Below are 25,349 nucleotides of genomic sequence, written 5' to 3'. Positions count from 1 at the left end.
TAGAGCTGTGTTTTTTTTCGAAAGACAGCCCGAGTCGGGGGCTAAAGTGCGAGGATTCGCGCGGCGGGGTTTTATCAAAGTTTTATTTGTGTACGGCCGGAGCGCTCAGGGTTAGGCTCTGAAGCCGGGTGTGTGTGTGTGTGTGTGTGTGTGTCTGTTATTGCAACACGGAACGAGGCCCTCTGGGGTGACAAGACGGAACATCGCTTTAGGACAAATGGTTTGATCATGACAGCGAGGCGCCTCCAGGACGGTGTGCAGGAGACAACTGTTTTTGACCGAGGGCGTACAGTAGTAAGAAAACAAAAAAAAAAAAGTTGTAAACTCCACTAATTTGTTATCTGTTTTGTTTTGAAGCCCCCAAAAAAAAAAAAAATACGGATTCATCCCAAGTCCTAATGTATAGTATGAATATGAATGAGACGGTGAATGATGCAAGAGGCTGAGACTTTCTGATGGTGAATAGAGCAAATATTAATAAATAAAAGTTAGATTTATTGATAAAAGCCCTCTTACACTTTGCAGCACTCTGCTATAGTGTGGAAAAAAAGACTGATTCCTTGAAAAAAAAAAAGTCCATGACAATACCCTATAATGCCACCATAGGTCTTACTGATAATGCTTCAGTCATCACTACTAATTTACTATGTTAGTCGCCTCTTCAGTACAATAAGAAAGGTTAAAAAAGATTAAAGGTTCCATAATAATTTTAATTTTAATTATTCAGTTTATTTTAATTATTCAGATTATTCGCCAATCTACTACGGCTCAGGATCAGAATAATGTTCTTCATGACGTGTTGCAAATAAATGCAGTTTAGTTAAGAGTTGAATTAAAGTGAACGAAAGTGAAGGCTAAGCCGTCACAATACTGCACCCTGATTGGCCGACAGCAGCGGCTCCTCTAATTCAAATGAGGTAAACCTGCTGCGTGGAGGCTTTCCAGCTCAAATGCTGCAAACTGGACCCTGATTGGACGGATTCCAGTCATTCTTTTAGTGAGGGGAGCCAATCAGAACCGAGTCCAGCTGTGATGCGTTTACTGGAGTTAGTCTCAAACTGCCTACTACCCTCTCAAACAAAATTTAACAATGTCTTCATGAAACATCATTGATCATTTATGTACATAACAGAGACAATTTGATTTCCTATAACCTATATGGACCTGTAATGACTGAATGGCTAATTCCCCGCTACGATTGGCCACCGGTGCTGTCACTCACCATGATGGACCACGCCCCTCAGGCCGTGGATTATGGGGTCGACGGCTGGGTTGTCTTTCCCGCCCACCTGCGGAACACAGAGAGGGAAAACGCCAGTTAGTTATCTACAATATGTTGCCGCTCCGAAGAACAGCATGCACAGAAAATATCACATCGAAAAAAATATCACATCCACCTACACTATGTAACACATCCATAACGCATACATGAAATGGTGTGAAAATATGATTTGAATTATTTCCATTCAGGTGAGTGTCTTACTGTGACTTTTCTGTATTTTAATTAGCAGAACCTGGACACATTTCTATTTATTTATTCTCTGATAATGTGAACAGCAGGCGATGCACATTTGCATTTTCCACTTCAATTTCTAAATCTGTCGGTGAAGACGCTGCCTCTTTATCTATTTATCTATCTGCTGTATTATTTCCAATATGTGCGGTCTGGTGTATCTTCAGTACTTCCCATTTGTCTTATTCTTATCTGCTGTATATCCTACTCTCTGCTGCTGCAACGACTTGAATTCCCTGCAAGGATAGTTTAAGTTTTATCTGATCCAGTAGAATATAAGGCACACATACTGTATATGTGCAAGTGTGTGCATTTGTGCGGATTCGTGCACAAGAGGGGGGTATTGCATATATATATATAAGTATATATATAAGTATATAATGTGTTTGTATTCACCTACACATTATTGAGATGTGCGGGAGAGAGAACGAGAGATCAGCCAGAGATCAGGCGAGGGTGGTTAAAAGCGACAGAGGAGGTAAAAAAAAAAATTTAAAAAAAAAAAAGTCAGAAAGAACAGAAGAGATGCTGAGAAAACAAGTGTGGCGTAATTAGGAGAGCAAACGGCAGCGATCAACAAGCCTCCTCCAACTGAACCTGAAGGGCACATGACGTCAATAGGAACACACACATACCCCACACACACACACACACACACACACACACACACACACATTCTCATTGTCTTCAATTAGAGCATGGAAACGCTGAAAAATGAGCGTAGAATAAAGTATATACTTTCTAACGGAGTGGACAGGAATTGTTTCAGACACATGTGCCTGTCACTACTTGGGCGGCGCTTTCATTAAAATACATACATGAATAGTCTCCTCAAAAGAGCATTTGGAAAGGCAGCTGGATATGATATGTTTGAATAGCATGCTGTTAAAATGGGCAGAAAATCACTGTCATTAAGCACAGTGTAGGATGACAGGGAGAGGTGGACAGTTAGCAGAGAGACAGAAGGATGGATTTTTTTTTTTTTCACGACTCCTCAGACACACTGAGGCAAGTAAAAAAATAAATAAATAAATAAAATCAATGTCATTGCTCTGTGCAGGAGAGTGCATTTGTATCTACAGGTGCATTGGTTTTTCAGTGTGTGAGGCAAAGGTTTTACCAATATGGGTTTTTTTATGTTGACACCAATGCTGATGTTTTAGAGTTTTTGTTAAAATATTCAGTATATTTAAAATTGACCATTTGCATCCCCAAAAATTCCCCAAACCTCCAAGTATTCAGTGTTTCAGTTTTATTCTTGTCAGGATGAAAAAGCCTCTGAAACAGCATTTAGACCATGGGACGCTAAAACTCTCCATTAAAACCCATAATAATAATAGTGATAATGATAAAACATGTTCACACGTGTGGAATCTGATGATATTTTTTCATTTGTAGCAGTCAGTGCAGGTGCCACTGAGTGTGCATGTCTTATGCCTAAGGATGCGATCACACCTACAGTTTGCTTTCTCTTGTCCGAATCATAGTGGAAAAGTTTACTTTGTAAAATGTTTGTATTTGGTTCGTTTAGGTTCACACTGCCCAATTACAAGTGAACCAGGGCTTGTAAACAAAAGTCACATGGACTCACAAGCAATCTCGGAACCCATCGTCTATCGGTCTGATGACGATTAGACTCTGGGGGCGACGGCCAATATTTCGGGGTTTTCGGTGTAGCCAGCGGACATCCGGGCCAAGACTTCCTCTTCTGTGTGCCGGTCATTGTTTACAGTCCGATTAGCGACTTGAGACACGAGAGTTGAACGTTTCTCCACACAATATGCAAACATCGATACTTTTTGTAGGTGTTTTAGGTCCAGACGACATTTTGGCTAATCTCTATGAACAGATATCTACATATGAGATGTCGTCTCTCAACTCCGACTCCATTCTCACGTCTCAAGTTGCTAATCGGACTGTAAACAATGACCGGCACGCGGAAGAGGAAGTCTTGGCCCGGATAGCCCCAAGAGTCTAATCGTCGTCAGACCGATAGACGATGGGTTCCGAGATTGACTCACAAGTAGCTTGTTTATTGGACAGAGTTTTGGGGACATGTCATTCCACGAGATTAAAGATTTTGGCAGCCGGAAGGACTTATCCGTGCTCTTTGTCATAGTTTACCATCTCTGCTCTTCATACCAGGTAAGAACACAGATGTCAGTATCCGTCCTTATACCCATAAAACCATATGGATCAACGGCCGAACAATGAACAAAGCCATATGTTTTGGGGTCGTTTCCTGTAGTTGGTACCGCACTATAGTCCGCTTGGAAATGGGCCGAGACCCACTTTTCTGGGTGCGGTTATTTGGTGCGCACCCGAGTTCGAATGGTATTGTCCTCACCTGTCCAAACGAACCACACCTATAGTTCGTTTGCTCTGGTCCGAATCAGTTGATGAGTTTGTAAACTTGGAGCGTTTTCCTCCTTGGTTGGCTGAGATGGAACGGCAGTAGCTAGCTCACTGTGTGTTTCAATGGAGTTTCGACTGACACAAGGTGAGTAGATAATGACTGATTTTGAATTTGGGGGGAACTGTTCCTTTAAGGCTAGAAGTAGGACTAAGGCTGATTATCAAAACTAAGGGCGTTTTCACACCTATAGTTGGTTTGCTCTGGTCCGAATCAGTTGATGAGTTTTTAAACTTGGAGCATTTTCCCCTTGGTTTGGTTTCTTTTCACACGGAGAAAAATCCAAGCGAACCAAAATGCGTCACTACAAACCACATGAGAACGTTCACTCCGCTTATTGGTCAGATGTGTCTGGGGTGGGAGCAAGAAAGTAAATACAGGAAGAATATCCTGTATTCTGGACTAGTGCACATTGCTATGCAACATGGAGCAACGGCAGAGTTGGCTCATAACTGTTGTAATTATCTGGGCAATATACCAGGCAAAACTGTACCAGCAGAATGCAGAATGCACTTCAAGGAAATGTCTTGAAAATGCTATACTGGCTATACCTGCTATACCTGCTATACCTGCTATACCCGCTATACCCGCTATAACTGCTATACCTGCTATACGTGCTATACCTGCTATAACTGCTATACCTGCTATACCTGCTATAACTGCTATACCTGCTATAACTGCTATACCTGCTATACCTGCTATACCCGCTATACCCGCTATAACTGCTATACCTGCTATAACTGCTATACCTGCTATACCTGCTATACCTGGCTACAGGAGCCGTTTAGCTCAAACTTGTGGACTAAATTGAGTACACCTGGTAGTTGGGTCGGATCGAGATCGGATCACGTTCCCACCACAAACGAACCACTCCAGAGTTTGTTCGGGACCGGACCGAGACCACCTCCTCTAAAGGGTCTCGGTGCGGTTGTTTTGGTCCGCACCCGAGTGCGATTACTGTGTTCACACCTGCCAAAACGAATCGCACCAAGGGGGAAAACGAACCAGAGTCCGATTTAACCGGACTAAAAGCGCAGGTGTGAAAACACCCTAAAGGAGCAAAGGCACCAGAGTTCGACTGAACCGGTCCAAACATGCTTGGTGTGAAAGCACCCTAAGACAGAGAGAGAGAGAGAGAAACACTTTCCATGTGTGGAAGCCAAACTAACTAAGCAGCACAAAGCCACTTCCAGCATCCATATCCAGCATCGTGTATGAAAAGCTCAGAACTTGCTCATCCTCCTGTCATGCGTCCCCTCCCTCCCTCCCTAGTCACCAGCCTCCTCCAAACTAAAGCCCACCTCCTATCCCCCCCCCACTGATGGAATGATTTTGATTATCTCTCAGACTGTGCAAGATGCAGCTGGCTCTGTTGACATACTGTGTGACGAGACGGCATTCGGTGTCCGCCGACGGCTTTCTTTTCGAGTTCGACATCACGTCTGTTGTTTACAGCCATGCCGGTGTGCCAGAACATTGCCTAGCGTGTTCTGGTTGGTCACACGGCGGAATAGAGCTGTAACCACAGAGTTAACACCGTCCACACCACACCGTTAGGCCACAGAAAAATGTTTACACTAGCAGAAGTCTAGAATTTGCTGCAGAGGCACCGAAATCGATTAAAGGTCCCCATCCAGTCACCCCGAGCCACCCAAAACTGTTGACCTAATGAACCATTCACAAGCAAAGAATTTGGAAATTTTGACTGAGTAGGTAAAATTGTAACTAAAGATGGCCAATTGACGGCCACAGTTTGAGGGAGGCAGACTTAAGGCTGGGAACACACTACATAACTTGAACTGAAAAGTTTGGACTAGGGCTGGGTTTAAAAAATCGATTTTCCGATTTAAATCGATCTTCATTTGAATGATCCGATATTGATTCATAAAATCCTGAAATTGATCTTTTAATATATGCCTTTTCCCGTGGATGCTTGAAGCTTGAAGCTACACTGCATTAAAGAAAGGACTTATCTGGTCACTCTCACTGACTGTAGAGTCTATAGAGTTGCACAACTTGCACTATATTGTGTTGACTGCTGTAGTGTGTTGGTCATGTTACTGTAAATAAAAAGTACATTAATGTAACTGCTTTGGGGTTAATTCTAAATGTAAACATTAATATTTTAATAATGCACCAGGTTAGAGGGTTCCTTGTACAATTTACAGCATTAGTTCTCTGAGAATCTCTTTCATATCCGAGCAAAATTGGTATTGTAACTGAAATATCCCTAACCGAATCGATATTGAATCAAATCAAATCGGAAATCGAATCGGGACCTTGTGAATCGCAATCGAATCAAACGCACTCTTCATGACCAGCTGGATTTGGGAACACACGTTTTCTCAATTTTTTCTCCTCTCTGGTGATCTGGTTTCTCTTCAGATTTGAGGTCGGTTGACCGGCTCAGACTACGGGAGGACATCACAAACTCGAACATGTTTGAAATAACGGTGATGGTCCTGACTGGATCGGGAGGCAAGACACTTCGGCCCTGAACCCTCGCGCACTACAAGATCATCTGAGTGACCGGCAGTCCGAGCAACATAGGAGCAGCGTAGGCAACGCGAGCGAGAGTGAGCGAGTGCGTTCGGCAGCTTCACAGGCGTCTCTTCATTTGTGCAGCTGCCAAATCATGGCTATAATCAGACTAAAAGTTGTGTAATGCGTTTCCATCCGAAGCCGCGTTTAACTCCTCTCACTCCTCTGCTCTCTTACACAACCAGCCTCCATAAAGCCCCGCTCCGTCCATTATAGTCCTACCCACTATGTGGCAAATCATCAGCTATCTTTGGCACCGGCTTCCTGCTCTCCATTGATTCTTCAACTTCAAAGAGAGCGAGGAAGGGCACGGAGCGAGCGAGCGAGAGAGAGAGAGAGAGAGAGAGAGAGAGAGAGGGAGAGAGAGAGGGGAAAAACAGGAGGAGACAAGGGAACGAGAGAACGACAATGAGGGGAAGAGAGGAGCGCTCTGTCCGGCGCTCTGTCTGCACACTAAGTGAATAGGCGAGTCAGTGCGGATGATGAAGAGAACGAGAGAGTGAGGGAGACGGAGAGCGAGAGAGGGAAAAAACTTTAATTGTGGCAAAGTTAGAAACTGTTTCTAACTAATCTCCACTTGCCACCCCCACCCCCCCGATCCCCCACCCCAGCATTGTATAATAATTCGCATTGCGGTGGTAGTTAATAATAACTAGAACCGCAATGTGGAGCTTGTTTTGGTACTAGACACGGCGGAAAGTGGGTGAGAGTGTAAAGGAAGGCGGATTAAGAGAAATAAAGAAGGCCACACGGAAACACAGAGAGAAAATGACAGACAGCGTGACAACGTGAGAAGGAGAGACAGAAAGGAGGACAGAGGGAATTAGCGTTTCATTATTAATGTTTGTCTCCCGAAGCCCACAGGCTCGTCCCCCGAGATCCTCCGCCACCGGGCTTCACATCGCAATGTCCTACTCTCTCTCTCTCTCTCTCTCTCTCTCTCTCTCTCTCTCTTCAAATCCTCCCTCTCTCTCTCCTTCTCTTCCTTCCTCTCTCCATCTCCATCTCCCTCTTTCTCTCCAGGGGCAGTCCGCTGCAGTGACAAAGCGGAAAAAAAGAAACCACGGCGCAATGTCACATGTCCTCATCTTTCTCTCCTCCACCGCCCCTCTCTCTCTCTCACCCCCCCCCCCCCCCCCCCATCCTTTTCTCCCGCTGTCATCCATCCAAGATCCCGCGCTATGTATCCTCTCTCTCTGGACCCAGTTCACCGCCATATATCTCTTGCAGGGCCTCGTCTCCTCTCCTCTCCTGTCTTTGGCAGGGCTAACTGCTGATGAATCAACAGTGTAATGGATGTAATGGTTGGACTTCTTTCAAAGAAGACACATTGGAGTTCAGAGAGTTACTAATTGCAGCGGTGACCAATTTGTCTCTAGAGGATGGAAGAAGGGGCAAATGCCTGACAAGAAACTCTGGCATTACTTTGCTGTTAGTTACTTGTTAGTTGACTTTCAGATTTTGCTGAGCAATTTCAAAGCATAGATAGGTTTGGTCCCTGGTTATATTTCTGAGTTCCTCCTTAAGATCCCTGGGCAGCAGCCTTCTGCTCATTCCTAAATCTAGACTGAAGACTGAAGGAGAGCGGGCCATCTGGTCATTTCTAAATCTAGACTGAAGACTAAAGGAGACCGGACCTTCTGGTCATTCCTAAATCTAGCTTTAAGACTAAAGGAGACCTGGCCTTCTGGTCATTCCTAAATTTAGACTTAAGACTTAAGGAAACTGGGCCCTCCAGTCATTCCTAAATCTAGACTTAAGAGTGAAGGAGAGTGGACGTTCTGGTCATTCCTAAACCTAGACTGAAGACTAAAGGAGACCGCACCTTCTGGTCATTCCTAAATCTAGATTTAAGGCTTAAGGAGAAAAGACCTTCTGGTCATTCTAGACTTAAGACTAAAGGAGAAAAGGCCTTCTGGTCATTCTTAAATCTAAATTCAAGACTAAAGGAGAAAAGACCTTCTGGTCATTCTTAAATCTAAATTTAAGACTAAAGGAGAAAAGACCTTCTGGTCATTCCTAAATCTAGACGGAAGACTGAAGGAGACCAGTAGGTGTCATGGCACCTACTCTTTGTAATGCCCTCCCTGAGGATATCAGGCTTTTAGATCACTTCTTAATACCTATTGCTACAGATGTGCTTTCATGGAATGATGTTTCTTCTTCACTATTGTTCCACTATGTTGGCTTGTTGGTATAACCTTACCACTAACCCCTTACCCTCTCACCCTTACCATGGTCCGTATCTGGATCATCCACCCTATTGACCCATGTCTTTGTTTTTGCCACTGCCCTCTCCTTTCCTTGTGTGAGATATTTGTGTGTCTTTTGTTTGTCCTGATTGTGAACCATATTGTAAGCTTTGTTAAACTAATTATTATTAGTATCATCACAAGGGAGTACATCACTACATTGCCAGGACATCCACTAATTCCACTAAATCCTCAAATTTTTCCATGAAGTCACATTAAAGTTACTGATATGGACATGCTTCTATTATTGTACCTTTGTTGTCATGCAAATTAGCAACTTTCAAAATCAGCATAAAGGGATCCATTTTTTTGAAGGAGGAGGAGACCCATGACGCTGGCAGCCGATTCCTCAATCTGAGCGATGGTGTGTAATAACTAGGGCAGCGGTCATGCAGGGAAGGGAGGGGCGAGACAAAGCACACAGGAACATTCCCTTTCATCACCCCATGACAGCGAAGAGCAAAAACTTCATCGATTTAAACATCGGTAATGAGATATCTTCTGAAATTCCCTGCAAATTGCTAAAACCAACCGATGGCAAATTACATGTAATGAATTCTGTTTCTCTGCATAACCGCTGCGGCTAATTTCTCCTCAAGTGGTGAGCACTGTGCTGAATTGGAAGCAGCTCGGCGGTGGTTTAGCAGTGTCGGCATATACTGCCTAATTACCGTCATTGGGGGTAATGGATTTAGAGCAGAGTGAAGTGGTATTAGGTCTCCTCTGTCTTCAAACCATAACCTCCATCGTGCTGTTCGTTCTCCTGCTGGGCACCTCGACTTTGATGCCGCTATCTTTAATTTGAAGGATGGCCCTCGAGTATGGAGCCATTTCAAACAAAACTCAAGGTTGTCTCGCAAGGAATCTATCCAGGACTGAATTCGGTTAGGGCATCGTCATATTATTCCTTTTTTTTTTTTAGAGAAAAAACACTCTCAACTGTATTTTTGTGCTGATAATATGAGAAAGTGGGTTGTGCAATGTGCACTTTGTTTTGATAGTAAAGTCAGATGCTCTCTTCATCTGGTAGTGATATTGTTTTAGTAAAATAAGATGAAGGTTACATAAACCAACAGATGCACGCATGTACTGGTTTGGGTTTGTATTTATTTTGTCTGACCACAGCAAAGACAAGACATCGGTGCATTCCATTGGAAGTCGGAAGTCGATAGTTCCGAGTTGGAATTGCCGACTTCCGATCTAAATGCGTTCCAGTGCGTCTTCTCGGGAAAACATGGACGCAACAGCCTTTGAACGTTAACGTTAATGGTAGCTATCTGACTATCGTTAGCAGGATAATTCATATTCACTACAAAGACTTCTATCTAGTAACGAAGCACAAGTCAACTGATTTACGCTACAAATCGAAACTACAAAGTTGTTTTCCGAACAAAAAAACTACATATCAAGTAAAATCAAGTTTTATTAAGTACAAATTGATGCTGTGTCAGCTGTGTTTATGTCGGAGAACTCGGGTGGAATAAATCTTGCCCGAATTTCCGACTGGGAATTCCCGACTTGGACTTTGAACGTTCTGTTGCACTTTTCCGTGTTGGAAGTCGTCTTTTTTTCTCTGAGTTCCGAGTACAATGGAATGCACCCATTTGGCCATGGAGGCAGGAGAGCCAATCAGCTGCCTATGTAGTGTGAAGCTCCGCCTCCTCTTTGCTGTGATTGGTCAGTCTGATCATGAGTGTTTAGAGGCGCTTCACTCTGCCTTAAAAAGATTCCAAGCAGCCACAAATCAACTCCCCATGTAAAAAAAAAAAAAAAAAAAAACGTGGCGTGAATTTGAACAAAAACACTTACATTCCCCCTTATAGTCCCTTGCACTAACATCCCCAATGGTAACATTGCTAACAACTTCTGCTTCCAATATCTCAACGAATACAACACTGGTAGAAGTATTTTTTATAATAAATCACAAAGGACTCTTTGAAAAGGCAAGCAGGGGTTCCACTGCTGAACTGCTCACAGAGAGTCTTGTCTCGAACGCATTTCATGCAATGTTAGCGACATCTTTAGCTCTTTACGTTCACTTCATCTGCAGCTCTTCTTGTGCCAACAGGGACATGTCGTCAAGTGAGCAGTCCTCCCTCAAATAGAGAGATTTCAAAAAGTCCTCTAATGTCTCCCTTGAGGCTTACAGAAAATGTTGGGGGATTTTGGCCACTTTATCTACAAGATCAGAATGTTTTACTTTACTTGGCAAGAGGAATCTGCCGGGGAGTTTCCAAAATGAGATATTCCCGTTTTAAAAATCGGACTCCCGCTCTTACATAGTGATCACTGACACTTAAAAATCACAATAGATTCTAATAATTATTATTGCTATTGTTGAAAATTGTAAAACTTTCAAAATCAATTGCATTTTTGAAATATTGAGCGATAAACAGGTAACTTTTCTTCCCCCCCAGAACAGATATTGTTTTGGAATTAAATGCTTTGTTTAGTAGCAAGTTTATTCGGCCCAAATTGCTTGCAGCCTTTATTTATGCAGTAACAGAAAGAGTAAGAATGAGAAAGCATGTTTCATCCCTGCAGAATGATCTTCAATCAAGGCCATCAGGATGTTTGCCAATTTACTCAGGGAAGAATGGGCCGGTTTGAAATAATACTTTTTTTTATTCATCTCCTTCAGGCTTCTCGTCCTTGTACAAGTACATACACTATCAGGTACAAACTGGCTGACTCTCGGTGTCATGACTCCAAGCCCAAGACTCTCTCTCTGTTTCCATCTCTCTCACTTTCCCTTCCCATCTTCCCTGCCTCTCACTCCGCTGCCTCATATTGAATCAAGTAGAAATGCCCCCCCCCCAAAAAAAAAATGATCTGAAATGAGACTCAGCGGGATCCCCCATGTTAAGATAAGGGACAAATAATAAAAAGTAAAGTAGCGGCCGACGTTCGATTTGATTCGCTCCCGAGCTTCCTAGATCCACCCGGGGGGCCTCGGTTCTGCATGTCGCCGCTTCTACCTGCGCGCCTGGCAAATAGCGGAGCCGTGCCGGGCTGTAAATAAGCAAATAAAAGGGTAATGATAGCTGTTTACTACCGCCATCTATTTCAATCAGGGGCCGCGGCGCGATGCGGCGGCGGGTCGCGCCGAACGCGGCTTCTCAAGCTCAGCCCGAGCCGATCGGGGGCCAATTTGTTCCCCGTACGACGGCCCGAGATGATTTAATTAATACATGCCACGGAGACGCGACAGCAATGTAATCACTGCAAAAAAAAACACACTGATGGAAGGAGAGGGAGAGGGAGGTGTGAATGAATGTAGAAACACTTAGGGAAGGAGGAAGGGAAAATAGGAAAGACAGAAAAAACAGAGCAAAAAAAAAAAAAAAAAAAAAAAAAAAAGCAGTTGTAACGCGTCATTTTGCTGGCATTAGTAGAGACCAGTCGGAATATGGGTTCAAGTGGGATCAAGATGCTCATGTGTGGTGTAATGTAGTCTGTTTGAATACTTGGGAGCACTCTATAGAATTACATAAAAGGCTTAATCACACTATTGTTTTAATCAGTGTCGGCAATTATCGCCTCATTGTGCACATGTAAATGCGGCCAGGGGAGGCTTGTACTGTAAACACACAAATACAGAGAAGCGGTGATGTGTGGAAGCAAAAAAAAAACAAATGGGTATGAGTATGTACCAAGCGGCCAAAACCACAGTTGAATTTTGAAGCCAGTACGGAAGTGGTGGCAGCAGATAGTCCGCTAGAGGCCGGCTCCCAAAAAGACTCCAAACCACCCAACTCCATGCAAGTCAATGGGACCAGAACTCAACTTCTCGCTAACAATATCTTTTTTTTACAGTCTATATGGTATGTACACACACCTAGTGGCGACCCAAAGCCGCTGCCACCAACAATGTCTCACACACACACACACAACCACGCAAATATGATCTCTTTTCTAAGCAAAGAAAACAAAGAAAAAACTTGAGACTTGCTCTGACAGACTTGAGATTTGCACCAAAAAACTTAAAGGATAAGGCTGGTGTTTTTTAATGCATTGCTTATCAACAAATCAACAAATCCTATGAAAATAACAAAATCAACAATGCGTTTGCTCTACTCCCGTTACTTTCCGACTTCCCACGTACCGTTTTTAGCCTTCAACCCGGAAGTCATTGGCTCCACTTGTAAGATAAAAACCTTGAAATACAGCTCACAAAGACATAGTTTCCATTTTAAAAATCTCTAACTGTTACCATGAAAAGTCAGGCTGTTGTAGTTATTACCAAATCAAATTCAAATGGGAACAAATTCTTCATTACGCCGGGGACTATTTTCGGTGCTACGGAACTACTTTCCTGAGATGGCAAAGTGTTTACAGCCGACTTATTAAGTTGTTTGAGGAAAAAGTCGGCCGGCCCGGTGCGTCGCAATGATGAAATATGTTGCCCAGAGCAACGGCATGGCTCTTTGATGTGTTTTTAACCGTTTTTTTTAATACATAAAATTTTTAATTTTGGAGTTCTATGGCTGCTGGGACATAGCTGCTTTGGGCACCGGCTACATGGACGAGACTTGTTGGCAAAACAAAACCATTGCTGATTTTGTTATTATATTAGGATTTGTTGACGGTAAGCAATGCATTAAAAAAACACCTTACGCCTTATCCTTTAAAAACAGCTCTACATTTTCAAATCTCTCCGGTAAAAGAATAAAATGTAAGTCGTTTTCATTAATTTCTTTGATTTATGTGTTTATTTTGGGAAACTAAAACTTTGGATTTTTAGGATCATTGTCACTGTCTGGCTGTTAGCAAGATATCTCAAAAAGTTAACATTGGATTTGACTGACATCTGATGGACAGTTAGCCCTTGGCCCAGAGGTCAGATGATTAGACTTTGGTGGCGATCCAGATCTGGGACATGATTATAGTTTTTCAGCCATAGCTTTTATGCTGCGTTCAATTGCTGGCGGGAAATTCCGACATGCGGGACTTCCAAGTTTGTTGCTATTTTGTCAGAAAATCAAACCCGGGAGACAAACGCTAAACAAACATGAACTGTTACTGAGGCTGTTGCCGTGCGAGCTGGAGAATTATTCAGCATTGGTGGAGGCTTGTGCTCTAACAAGTGCCTTCTAGTTATTATTAGGGTTTGATCTTATCCTTCTTTGTCACTTGGTCATAATAGATGGCGACTGGTATCCCAGGCGTTTCAGTCAAGCTGCTGCAACATGCACACACACACACACACACACACACACACACACACACACACACACACACACACACACACACACACACACACACACTCGGCTCCTAATTGTGTCTACTAGCTGGGCTGTTGTGTGGGATGCTGCTATTGTATTGTGCATCCTGACAGCTGGGAGGAGAGATTTAAGCACGTCATTCCAGGAGGAGGTCCCACACACACACACACACACACACACACACACACACACACACACACACACACACACACAGACAGAAACATGGCTCACAATCTACATTTCAACTCACAAAGCAAAAACTATTCAAGTGATGAAACTGCAACACACAAACACACACTTCACTTACACGTGTGTGCACACACATGCACACACACACACACACAGGCTTGCTTACAATCTCCATTCTAACTCACAAAGCAAAAACTATTGGAGTGATGAAACTGCAACACACCAATACACACTTCATTTACACACACACACACTCACACACACAGGTTCCCTGACGAGCAGTTTGGAGATCTGCGTATGTGTGTGTGTGTGTGTGTGTGTGTGTGTTTGTACCTGAATTTGCACTGCACTACTACATCATACAATCTGCATTTTAACTTACAAAGCAAAAAAAACTATTGGCTGTGAGGACCTGAGACGCACAAAGAAACACACAAACTCACACACGCATGCCTCTTACACACACACACACACACACACACACACACACATTTTGAGCCTCTCTTCTCCAGGTTATTAAAGACAAACCGAAGTGTTTGAGAGGGGCAGGAAAGCGAGTGGCAGCTAGATGAATAAAGAAAAATGCACTTCTGAGGCAGGCACCCACACAAGCTCCTATTTGCATAGGAACAAACACATAAGCAGAACCTCTCGAGATCCATTTGCAAGCGTCAAGTTATTGAGGGCACGGGTTCAAATCAATCTTTGAGGCCTGCAACAGCACAATATCATCAGATTCAATGGGAATGTGCGCATACTGCCATATCATAAATCCGGAGGGGGGGGGAGGGGGCTAAAAGGATGGATAGAGAATGAGTAATAAGAAAAACGTAAAGACTAGGGAAGGAGAGAGAGAGAGGGAGAGAGGTTGTGATATATGCAGGCTGGCTGGATTAACTTTCCCAATAAAGGTAGCGGCTCTGGCTGCCGTTCAAAATAATTATATAAATAAATGTAATATAAATATTCTGTTATTTCATTGTGGTGGTCATTTATTAAAAAAAAAAAAAAAAAAAAAAAAACCTCTTAGGTAAGGGATTTTGATATTTTGCCTATTCATCCCCTGTACATGAAAAAACAGTATTACTATTATATGGTGTGCAAAATAAGCAGTAGGATATATTGAGGCAAAGCAATCTGACATATAAAAACATAAATATATCAATACACTACCAGTCAAAAGTTTGGACACACCTCATTGTTCTATATTATGACTATTTTCCACATTTTGGAATAATAGTAAAGACATCAAAACTATGAAATAGCACAAATGGAATTATGCAGTGACCAAAAAAGTGTTAAACAAATCCAAACTATCTTATATTTTGTATATTTTATATAATATATATATAGGCTTTGGAAAGAAACTCATACATAGCGCAGGATGAAATCAGTGGAACCATTAGAAGTATCATTATGTATATCAATATCAATAAAGTGATGTGAATTTACAGCAGTATACACATACATGTATTGCCAACTAACACAACATGTTAAATGCATAAATCATGTGTGCTCAACTTAGGCATTTGAGTGATAGAATAGTAACTTTAGAGAGAGAGACAGAGAGAGAGAGAGAGAGAGAGAGAGAGAGTCTCATTGAGATTCAGCTGGCACAAGTAATTGGCCAATTTGGACTTTCTCCGACTGTACGGCTATGTAAATGTTTGCAAGTGCGTGCCACTGTATCTCGGCATATGTTTGTGTGTGCCCGTGTGCACATGAGACGCAAACAGAGAGACCGAGCGAGCGAGGGAGCGAGAGAGAGCGGCATAGAGAGCGAAAGGGAACGGGAGAGAGAGAGAGAGAGAGAGAAAATAAAAACGAGAGAGAAGGGAATATTAACGGAGGGGTAATGGTCCAAGTAAAAGCCCACTTAGGTAATCGATGGCCTCGAATGAACTTTTAATCCTGCCAATTGAGAGTGATAGAGCTGACAATGATCCCGGGCCGCCCACCGCTCGGCTCAATGGGGCAGGAAGGAAGGGAGGGAGGGGCTTTTTTATTGGCGGCTGGACTTTGATCTTGATCTACAGGTTTGTACCGGACGCCCACGCACCATCGGCGAGAACCCCAAACACTGAAAATCACCTTTTCAGCTTCCGAGAGCCAAGAGCACAAAAAAGGCAAGGCAGAGGAGAGCAGGAGAGAGGCTGACCCCGATGTAGGTAGATGATGATGCACACACACAAGCGTCTGGGTGTAGACATTGACTACATTCGTTCTCTAAGCGTAAGCCTTTACACTAATGTACACCTAGGCTGATTATCAGTATGCGCTCTTGTGCGTTCTTGTGTCCTTTGTGCCTGGTCTTACATAACATCTAACCTCCGAAGCACGATTCCAAAACAAAAGAACGACAGGACGGAGGACGGATAGAAACCCCGGAAGTTTCCTCACCGACCTCAAAGACCCTGTTTACACTTGGTTTTAAAATGCGTCAAAAAAACTAGGATGCATCGGATGGAGACTTGACCGACGAGAACAAATTGAAAGCCCCAAGATTCATTGCGACAACGGCGAGCAGCGCTGTAGTCTACAGTACAGAGCCGGTTAACAGGTGGGAAAATGAACAGCTGTGTGTCTTCATTAATCAGCGCGAGACGTGAAGCACACAGTCCATCTCAAACTGTAAGGAAGCTTCTCTGCTGACTTTGATGAGAAGATCGTTCTCCCCAAGATGACTTGGGAAGAACGTTCTCCAGGAGGACACAAGTATCGACTTGCCGTTCTTAGGGCACTTTTAGTCCGGTTAAATCGGACTCTAGTTCGTTTCCCCCTTGGTGCGATTCGTTTGGTCAGGTGTGAACACAGTAATCGCACTTGGGTGCGGACCAAGACAACCGCACCGAGACCCTTTAGAGGAGGCGGTCTCGGTCCGGTCCCGAACGAACTCTGGAGCGGTTCGTTTGCGGTGGGAACGTGATCCGACCTCGATCCGACCCAACTACCAGGTGTACTCAATTTACTCTGCAAGTTTGAGCTAAATGGCTCCTGTAGCCAGGTATAGCAGGTATAGCAGGTATAGCAGGTACAGCAGGTATAGCAGGTACAGCAGGTACAGCAGGTACAGCAGGTATAGCAGGTATAGCAGGTATAGCAGGTATAGCAGTTATAGCAGTTATAGCAAGTATAGCAGTTATAGCAGGTATAGCAGTCATAGCAGGTATAGCCAGGTATAGCAGGTATAGCATTTTCAAGACGTTTCCTCGGAGTGCATTGGGCATTCTGCTGGTACAGTGTTGCCTGGTATATTGCCCAGATAATTACAACAGTTATGAGCAAATGCCAACTCTGCCGTTGCTCCATGTTGCATAGCAATATGCACTAGTCCAGAACACAGGACCTTCTTCTTGTATTTACTTTCTTGCTCCCGCCCCAGACACATCTGACCAATAAGCGGAGTGAACGTTCTCACGTGGTTTGTAGTGACGCATTTTGGTTCGCTTGTATTTTTCTCCGTGTGAAAAGAAACTGAACCAAGGGGAAAACGCTCCAACTGATCCAGAGCAAACAAACTATAGGTGTGAAAACGCCCTTAGTTTTGATAATCAGCCCTAGTCCTACTTCTAGCCTTAAAGGAACAGTTCCCCCCAAATTCAAAATCAGTCATTATCTACTCACCTTGTGTCAGTCGAAACTCCATTGAAACACACAGTGAGCTAGCTACTGCCGTTCCATCTCAGCCTTATGACAAACAATTGAAGTGAATGGGGTCTGGTTGTTTAGAGTTTCATCAAATGTCTCTAAACAGCTCGTGGAGCCAAACCAATGCACTGAGAGTCCAACAAGCCTATATTTACCTTGTTACATAGCATTATTCTTTGTAGAGAAAGTGGTACCTTCTTCTAGAAGTATAGTGTGGAAACTGATACAATGAAATGGCCGGCTCTTGATTGAAACTGGCCAGCCACCCATTTCCTTATTTCCTTATTTCCTTGACAAAAATTTTATGAACTGAAAAAGCATTTGATGGATGGCAACCCAAATGTTTTTAAATACAATGATGATATAGTAAAAATGAATATTAAAACAAATTATAACAACTTGAAACTATGGAAGAGGATTAGGGCCACATGTGTAAAATGCATTTGAGTTCTGAGATTGAAGTCAGAATTCTCACTTTAATCTCACATTAGGGCCACATGTGTATTTTTTCACATGTGGCCCTAATACTCTTCTGAAGGAAATTGTTTTGAACTGAAATTGAAAAAATATTTAGGTCCCAATTTCACAACACAGTGCAGCTATAGGACGACTGCAGGCGTTGTCTCAACTCTGTATATACAGCGGTTTTCAGTGTTGGTGCAGGCTGTCCTATCAACCTCTATTCAACGTCAAAATATTTGCTGGGAACTGCTTGGGAGAAGGCTGAGATGGAACTGCAGCAGCTCACTCTCTCTGTGTGTTTGGCGGTTGTACGAACTTCAATGCAGTTTCCACTGACATGCGAGTGAGTAGATAATGACAGAATGTTTATTTTGGGGTGATTTTCCTCTAAAATGAGGCCCTTTCTCTTCTTTTGAGAACATTTGGCACTCATAAGTAGGAGTGCAACAATACACACACACACACACACACACACACTTGACTTGAAGAAATGCTCCCACCTGAAAAAACACCGACATGGCTGCAATGATCCTCTTCTCCCTGATAGCTGCACTGAGGCTGTCGAAGTCGTCTGAGTTGTACATGTAAATCTGCATCTGTTAGAGAGAGAAACACAGAGTTAGGCTGAGGACACGATTAGGGTAACGATTGTGCATCACACACATAGACACACACTGATTTTTTTTTGTCTCTCGGTTGTACGTATGCTCACACTAGATCAGTGGTTCTCAACGTGCGGTCCGGGGACCTCCAGGAGTCCTTGACAGGGTTCCAGCAAACTGATGAATTCTTAAACTTCACCATTATTTCATTTACAAGAAGTTCACCCAATTAGAGGATGTAGAATCTGTTATCTCTCTACCTACAATACAGATACTCATGGAATTCTGCACATAATCATATCCGACAATACAAATATTCTCAGATTTGGGTTTGAAAGACAAAATCTTATCAAATGGGGGTCCGGGGCCCACAAAATTATGGGTCCTTGATATGAAAAAGGTTGAGAACCACTGCACTAGATGATTACGTAGGACGGGGAATCACACACTTAACAAAATAACTGAAATGATCCTGCTGCTGATGTCATCATCTCTAATCTCTAATTTGACACTAATCACAACAGCACACCTCACTGTTAACTCAGCTTTCATTGGTTATTATATATCTGCTTCCTTCAGATTCCCACATCCCTCTCATTGTAACATACTGGACCTACTGATACTTTTCATAATGGTTCCACTGTTTCATACTGTATACATGATGATAGTATTTTTCATGTTTCTTTTTTGGATTTCTGTTTATACATTCTTATATTTAAGTGAGAGATCGATATTGTTAGTAACATCTGTAAGTGGCGACTGTAAGTAAATCCATACATGTTAGTTATCCATACTCTTTCCCATACTTCCCACCCATACAGTCTATTCATATGTTTATATAAATCCACAATTGTTTACATTCTACTGTTATTGATTTATAGCTTTTATTGTTTATGTTTTTCTTCTAGGTTTGCCTTGTAAATCCCAAATGTCGGACTTTCCCACCAGCACTTGAATGCAGCATAATAGTTATGGCAAAAAAAAATGGAAATCATCTAAAAGATGGAAATCCCAGATCCGGATCACCACCAAATTCTATTCAACTGATCCATGGACCAAGGTCTAGCTGTCCACCAAATTTCAGCCAAATCCATTTGTTACTTTTTGAGATATCTTGCTACGTATTGCATTGGCGTTATTGGGTTTGCTATTTCACCCAGGACTTGTTCAGGACCCCGCAGATGACGGGATGCAAATATCCAAAATGGTGGTTCAGATCAGTCTGTTAAGTTTGAGTCTGTAAACCTTTCACACTACTAGATAATCTCTGCGGTCCATCGGTCCCAACTGAACCTCCGATGGGGATTCCCCTCATCCCATCCCAATTGTGGGGACGATTGCATCTGGTGTGAATCGGACAGTTAATCCTCTAGTGTGTCCCCAGCCTTACATTAGGTTAGAATCTCCTCATGCACATTCTCACTTGTCATTGAGACATGAACGAGATTTCCCGTGTCCTATTTATTGCCCCATATTGTCCAATTTAGTTGCTTCAGAATTCTACAGTCCTGCCTACAGACACGGCCAATTCAAATACTCCACGACTAGCAGCAGATCCTTTTAGCGTGGAGAAATATGACACGGTTTTAATAAGATTCTGCCCTAATAAAACTGCCCCACATCTGCAGCGGAAGAAATCCTCCATTCTAGTTTTTCTCTGAGGTTTTCTTAAAGTCATGCAGCCTAAATAAATTGGCCACATCTGGAAATAACAGCTTTGGGCTTAATTTGCTCATGGAATGACTCAGCAAAAAAAAAAAAAAAAAATCTGCTGTCCATTGCTTAATGCAATGGGAGGAGTGATGTGAGACTGGGACTCAAACGTTGGACTTGGTTGGACTGCGTATTTCTATTACTCATTCAAAAAGAAGGAGATCAAACACATACACACAGAAAATTGGTCAAACAGTCAGGGACTATTGGTTGTCATGGTGATACTCCTAGCGAGTGTGTGCACAGTATGTATTAGGAATATATGTTTGTGTGTGTGTGTGTGTGTGTACATATGCACGTGTGTTTGCATAATAGCTCCAGCAGAATTTTGTAGTGCTGGGGAACACACTCCCGCCTGCCAAAAGCCATTTTGGGGCTTTTTATTTGCCAAGATCAACATTGTCAATATTACTCCAGTAGCATTTTCTACGGCTTGCTAATCCTTGCACCGAAAGCCGCGTGCATCGCTTTTTGATCTATTTGCGGAGTAAACAGTTGTCAAGCAGCCTGATATAGAGGCTGTTTGGTGAATTTCGAGCAGAGATGGCTCAATTGGAACGATGCATCCTCCCAGACTATTGTTAATGAAAGCGAGGCGGGGGGAAATGCGCCTCTGAACGCAGCATTGACGTCGCAGCCCGAGAGTCAGAATCACTTCAAAAGCACAATAAACAGAAAAGGAATTTGCCCTGATGATACTGATACATACTGACAACTTACAGCATGCACACAACACATTAACAAGATTAACGGGGCCTCGCATGCGGTGAAAAGGGACAGGGCAAGGCATAATGTGGACAATAGACTCGCCTGTCACTCTAGGTAACATTGTAACAGTCAGTCTTCTATAGCTGTGAGTGTTAAAGCAGTGTCACGTTAGAGAAGTGGACTTCAAAGTGGGGTCCAGGGACTAAAAGAGTCCTTGAGAAGGTTCAAACGGTTCCCTAATAGTTTCATTTCACTATAATTTAATTCACTGGTAAATATCCCAATAGGGCTGAACAATTTTGAAAAAAAATATCTAATTGCGATTATTTTGACTGATATTGCAATTGCGATATGATTTGCGATATTATATTTACATCAATATTCTCATTTTCATTGAAAAACGTATTCAAATGATTATGGTGTGATTTTTGCGGGGATCTGTACCAAACAAAGATGTTTTCTTAAGTCTGTAGAATATGATGTGTAGGCCAGGACATCTCTGCAACACGACAATATTTAATTTAAAATGGTATTTTGACACACATTTCGCCTTTAACAAATATTGCGCCTCCTGCAATTTGAAAATGGCAGTAGGCCATATTGCGATTTTGATAAAATTTTGATTAATTGTTCAGCCCTATATCCCTATTAGATCATTTTTCACTGTCACCACTACCTCACCATGTAAAGTGTAGACATTTCTACACTTCAATATTAAATATACAGCAATAAAAATCTTCCCATATGGGTGCCTGGCCTAATTTTCATCAAATGGTGTTCTGTGGGATCTTTTTGGGGGGTTCCTGGCATGAAAACATTTGAGAGCCCCTGGCATACAGTGTTGCTGCAACAGTAGAGGGAAGTACCATTTGTAATAAGTGATCAGTATTGCATTTCTCCAGTGGAGAAATGCAATACTACTATGGAGAGTTTATCCTTAATAGAAAGAGATGCATGACCTTATGAGCATAGATGTATCTACATTCCCGTGGCTGAAAAGTGTCTGAATAGTGTGCAAGGTCTGAAGTACAAAAGATTGTGCATAGATTGTAGTTGTGTAAGACTGCGAGAAAACGGCTTTGGTGGCACTAAATATCATGGTAATAAATGTGACAGCAATCATAAGGATTTTTTTCGATATCGATATACATGACGATATGGCTCACATAAGCGAAATCACGCTAAATAATCAAATTAATGTCCATCATATTGAACCGAATGGTAATATTTGGTGTGATGTCAAACTAAACTGAAATTTTCACATAATATTCCTACCATACTTCATTTTGTCTGAGTTTCTAAATAAAATTAGCTCGTTCTCATCAGTTCAGACAGCAGCATTGTGCGTCTCGATATCCCAAAATCACCATATCATCACGATATAATCCCACTAAACGATAATATTGAATTATCGTCCAGCCCTAATGCAGATGTATCGCTTTGGTTTTTTTCCACTATGTGCACAAAAAAAGCTGAGCTGAGACAAACTACAATACAGCCACAAACTGCAGCCAGATACTATTATAGCAGGTTGCAGTTATTTGTCAGTTTGAAAAATGTATAGGACTTTTTTTTTAATTTAACATCATAGTCTATGTGGATTGCCATTTATGATTCTTTACATGAAACAATACACCAGAAAACAACCAATGTCAACTTTATTTCTCATTATTTGTCCGCATCAGCCATCGAGAATTGAATCTCGGCGATTGTTGGGCTTTGATGCTTCCATTGGACCCAATGCAATGGCCACATAACACAGCAGTGGAGCAGCTTTCATTGATTTCAAAGGAAGCGTTCCCTTCATGGTTGATGGCTGTAATGGAGCTTGGGGGTTTGCAAGGCTCGTTGAGTAGGGCGACAGCTCTTGAGAACAAGCTGTTGACGTCATGGGTGGTCTTGGTCTTAATGGACCCATAACATCAATACTGTTATGGGGATCACAGTAGCTGCACAGTAGGCGTGCAACTAGAAGGTCGCTGGTTTGAATCCCCTAACCAGCTGGGAAAACATGGTTGTGGACATTGAATGAATAGCACTCTCTCCCTTCTCTCAACAAATACTTGAACAAGGCACTGAACCCCAAACAGCTCCAGTGGATCTGCTCTAGAAGACAGTGGTTGTACTGGGCAGCTCCCGGTGGTCAACAGCAGAAGAATGGGTTGGTGGAAAAGTTGACTTTCCCTGAAAACGGGTTGGTGGTAATTTGTCTTGCGCTTTTCTTCACTTCTAGCTGGTGTTGTACAGTTTATGGAGGGCAGCTGACAGCCAATGACTCACTCAGTAGTGCATATAAAATGTTGGAGCTTGATGTTTGTACAGGAGGAGGTGGAGCTGCATCAGACAGTAATGCATGTGAGGATTCTTTTGATCACTCATGTATAAAATTGCACCAGGGCTGGATGCGAGAAATTGAGCTTCCTCAGCTGATGCAGGAAGAACATGATCTACTGGGCCACACTGATTAAGCAGGAGATGCTCACGAGGGAGTTGGTGATGGTGGTCCCTTGGGAACGGCACAGCTTGGTTCACTGATTTCCAAGGGATAGATGAGCCGGTGGTTTCCTTCGGTACTCAGTAAGTAAACTAATAAGAGCCACTAGGGTGGTGTCATCTGCAAACTTGGGCACTTTGATGGACAGCTGGCTGGTGGCTGGAGGCACAGTCAAATACTGAGAGTAGAATAGTGAGAAGAACAGATGTCGGTTTTTCAGGTGGCGAACTTCCATCTCCAACTAAGTCTGAAATCCACCAGCAGATTGTGGGGCTCAGTATTACGTAAGCTGGGAGTTTGCAATAGAGCAGTTCCAGTGCTGAATGAAGATTTGAGAACAACTGACAGGATTATCTAGATCGTTGCATGTGACATGTCTACAACTTTTATGCTTGTCATGATGCTGCTTCCTAGGCCATGTCTCTCTTGAAAAAGAAATTCCTTATTCCTTCTTAACACTGTGGCTGTTTAAGGTGTGCAGCCAGGGGTCTCCAAGTGATCCAAAACAAACTGTAGATCCATGTTGGCTGCATTGTCCACCAGCCAATTCACCGTGTAGGAAACCTGTCGGTGGGATGCATGTATGCACACAGGCACGCACAGGTATACTGTCATACCATACATACAAAAGCATTTGCCCATTCACTCAAGTGATTGTTCCCTCCCTAACTCGCTCACGCTTTAACCCCCATGCCCTCTTCAGATACTCAGTTGAGATAGTGCGCTGCAAATATTCCGTTCGCAGATTACGTTGCATCGCGGCCTGCCCCGAGCCTTCACCCTGCCAACAGGAAGCTATGTGTGTCACCGCTCATTTAGCATTTGGCCCGCTGCAGTACTCTCCCCATATTTATTCAGGAGAGAGAAGCTTCCAGCATGCAAACAAAAATGCAAGAGCATCTGCCAGACTTCAACACAGGCAGTGTGTTCAGACCACCGGCAACCACAACACCACACTGCTGTCCATTGGTCAATATCTGCTTAGCGATTGCTAGCTGCAGTGCCAATGGTGTTGCAGCATAGATGGAACATAATGCTGATGTCATGTGAGAACCTCGTAATTCCTATTTTGGTGATTTTCATGTTTTATCTTGAAGGATGACATGGTTCTCTGTGGGTTGAGAAAATTCTATGACCGTTGGGCTTCTGAAACCCTTTGGATAAACTCAAAAATACACTGTGGTCAAGCTAAAACCAAGGCTATTTTTCTAGGTTCTTGAAAAGTTTACATTTTGGAGATACAAAGTTTTTACCGACAGTGACAACTTGAAGCATTATGACATGACTGGCTGATGGTAGACACATCAATGGTGTCCAAAAAATAAGCTACTCCCATTTCATGCTTGCTACAAAGTGGCAACCCATGATATTTCGTCGACAACACTGGTCAGTTTGCCTCAGGTGTTTGGCTCTCATGACTGGACTTCCCACTGCTGTGTATGTGCACAGATGGACAGGATTGAGGGATAAAGCCAAGCATGTCAAGAGGTGACTCCTACATACTGATACTGTATATCTACTCAAAGAAGCTGTTTAAGAGTCACAATATGAATCAAAGGAATCTGTTAAAGCTGGTACTATGCAAAGAA

General features: G+C 42.8%; 1 protein-coding gene across 1 annotated transcript in view; it reads right to left on the bottom strand.

Annotated features, from left to right (window-relative positions):
- Nucleotides 1–25,349, bottom strand: part of LOC139655556 (receptor-type tyrosine-protein phosphatase gamma-like) — a gene marked incomplete at both ends in the record, with an annotated part of 116,496 nt that overhangs the window by 54,077 nt on the left and 37,070 nt on the right. Inside the window, 2 exons of the mRNA XM_071532994.1 lie at nt 1,223–1,289; nt 18,744–18,839. Coding sequence (XP_071389095.1) covers nt 1,223–1,289; nt 18,744–18,839 — 163 coding nt within the window. The remainder of the gene's footprint in view (nt 1–1,222; nt 1,290–18,743; nt 18,840–25,349) is intronic.

This window comes from Centroberyx affinis, unplaced genomic scaffold (genome assembly GCF_046629955.1).
Source record: "Centroberyx affinis isolate AG114_WGS23_722 - 3 ecotype Tasmania unplaced genomic scaffold, CSIRO-AGI_Caff_v1 ptg000157l_1, whole genome shotgun sequence".
Taxonomy (NCBI): domain Eukaryota; kingdom Metazoa; phylum Chordata; class Actinopteri; order Beryciformes; family Berycidae; genus Centroberyx; species Centroberyx affinis.
This window is presented reverse-complemented; position numbering and strand designations above follow the sequence as displayed.